Source organism: Piliocolobus tephrosceles, unplaced genomic scaffold (assembly GCF_002776525.5).
Source record: "Piliocolobus tephrosceles isolate RC106 unplaced genomic scaffold, ASM277652v3 unscaffolded_19177, whole genome shotgun sequence".
In the NCBI taxonomy this organism is placed as follows: Eukaryota; Metazoa; Chordata; class Mammalia; order Primates; family Cercopithecidae; genus Piliocolobus; species Piliocolobus tephrosceles.
In genome coordinates, this window is record NW_022301173.1 from 1 (window position 1) to 1,455 (window position 1,455).

General features: G+C 47.1%; 1 protein-coding gene across 1 annotated transcript; it reads left to right on the plus strand.

Moving 5' to 3' along the window:
* Positions 1-3: 3 nt before the first annotated feature.
* LOC111535597 (uncharacterized protein C2orf27A-like) lies at positions 4-591 on the plus strand (the record flags this gene model as incomplete). Its single annotated transcript, XM_023201844.2, is given in 2 exon segments — positions 4-60; positions 62-591. Coding segments are annotated over 2 exon segments (384 nt in total), but the record flags the coding sequence as incomplete, so codon positions are not given.
* Between the last annotated feature and the right edge of the window lie 864 nt (positions 592-1,455).

Sequence of the window (1,455 nt, forward strand, 5' to 3'; positions counted from 1 at the left end):
GTAGATCCACCAGCCTCAGCTCTTGAGCTGAAAGTGTGGCTGGAGCTAGAGGTGAAAGAGACGGGGTGACCAGCACAGCCCCAGCCAGCAGCTCCCTCACTGCTCCCAGTCCAGGGCTCAGTGGAAACTATGGAGGCAGAGACCAGGATGTGCAACCTGTGCTCCTCTGCCTCACTGGAGAGGGACTTCACTCATTCAGCAGAGCAGCAGCTCAGCTGCTGAAGAGGCTGCTGCTACTGCTGCTGGGGGTGTTTGCCTGCCTGCAGGAGAGCAGGAAAAGGAGCCTGTGAGCAGGGGTTCCAGCAGGTCCTCCTGCTCCCAGAGGCGGCCTCCTCCTCCAGGCATGGAGGTTTGCCCTCAGCTGGGCATCTGGGTCGTTTGCCTATAATGTGCTGCCCTGGATGGGCTCTTCTTGACAGGAGGACAGGGGGTGAGGAGGCCAGGGAGCCTCTCCAAAGGAAGCTTTTAAACTCAGCAGCTACACCCCAGAATCTCCATGCCTCCACTTGCCCAAGGATTTATCCACAGCGCAACTATGAATTTCGAGTTTCTACAATAACACTGAAATAAAGTTTGACTTTTTGAAACTTCCATGACTTCTTTCACTCCCTAATACTGTAGATGGTGTTTTTGAGGCGATGTTGAAAACCTCTGCTAGTTGTGGGTTTTGTTGTGGTTCTTTGTGTGATTAAATTACTATCTGATCAAGTGATATTGAAAACCCTTCAGGTATGGCTTTTAGAAGACTTTGACCTACTTTTGCTTGTGTTGACTCTCCCTCCAGCTTTTTGGAAAGAGGGATCAAGTAGGTTCATTTCTCAGGCAGATCAATCACCTTTTGCCATCATAGTTTTAGCATCCATTTCCAAAATTTGGTGTGCAGGTTGATATGTTGGTGTTTTTAGCTAATCTGGGGTTAAAATCGAATGCCATAGACAAGGAAGCTTATAAACAAATTTATTTCTCTCAGTTCTGAAGATGAAGTGGTCAGCAGATTCCAGTCTGGTGTGGGCTTGCTTCTGGTTCATAGACAGCCATGTTTCTACCATGTCCTCACATGACAGAAGGGATGAGGGAGTTCTCTATGGTGCCTTTGATAGGGGCTACTAATCCCACTCCTGTGGTCCCTGCCTTCATGATCTAAACATCCCCCAAGGCCCTACCTCCAAATATCATCACATAGAGAATTAGATTTCAACACTTGAACTTGAAGGGGACAATAGCATTTGGTTTATAGCATCAGGTTACCCAGAGCCTGGTGCACTCAGAGGAAATCCAAAATTTTCTATAAGTATTTGCTGGTCCCCTCTGGGCTTAGGGAAATCTTTAATTGCAGCTCTTCATTCAGCTTGGTCCAAGCTTAAATTCTACATTTGCCTGCATAACTTATCCATGTGACAGAGGGAAGTTTAGATGCAACTGACAATTTGAGTTTTAGGACAATTGATGGAAGAG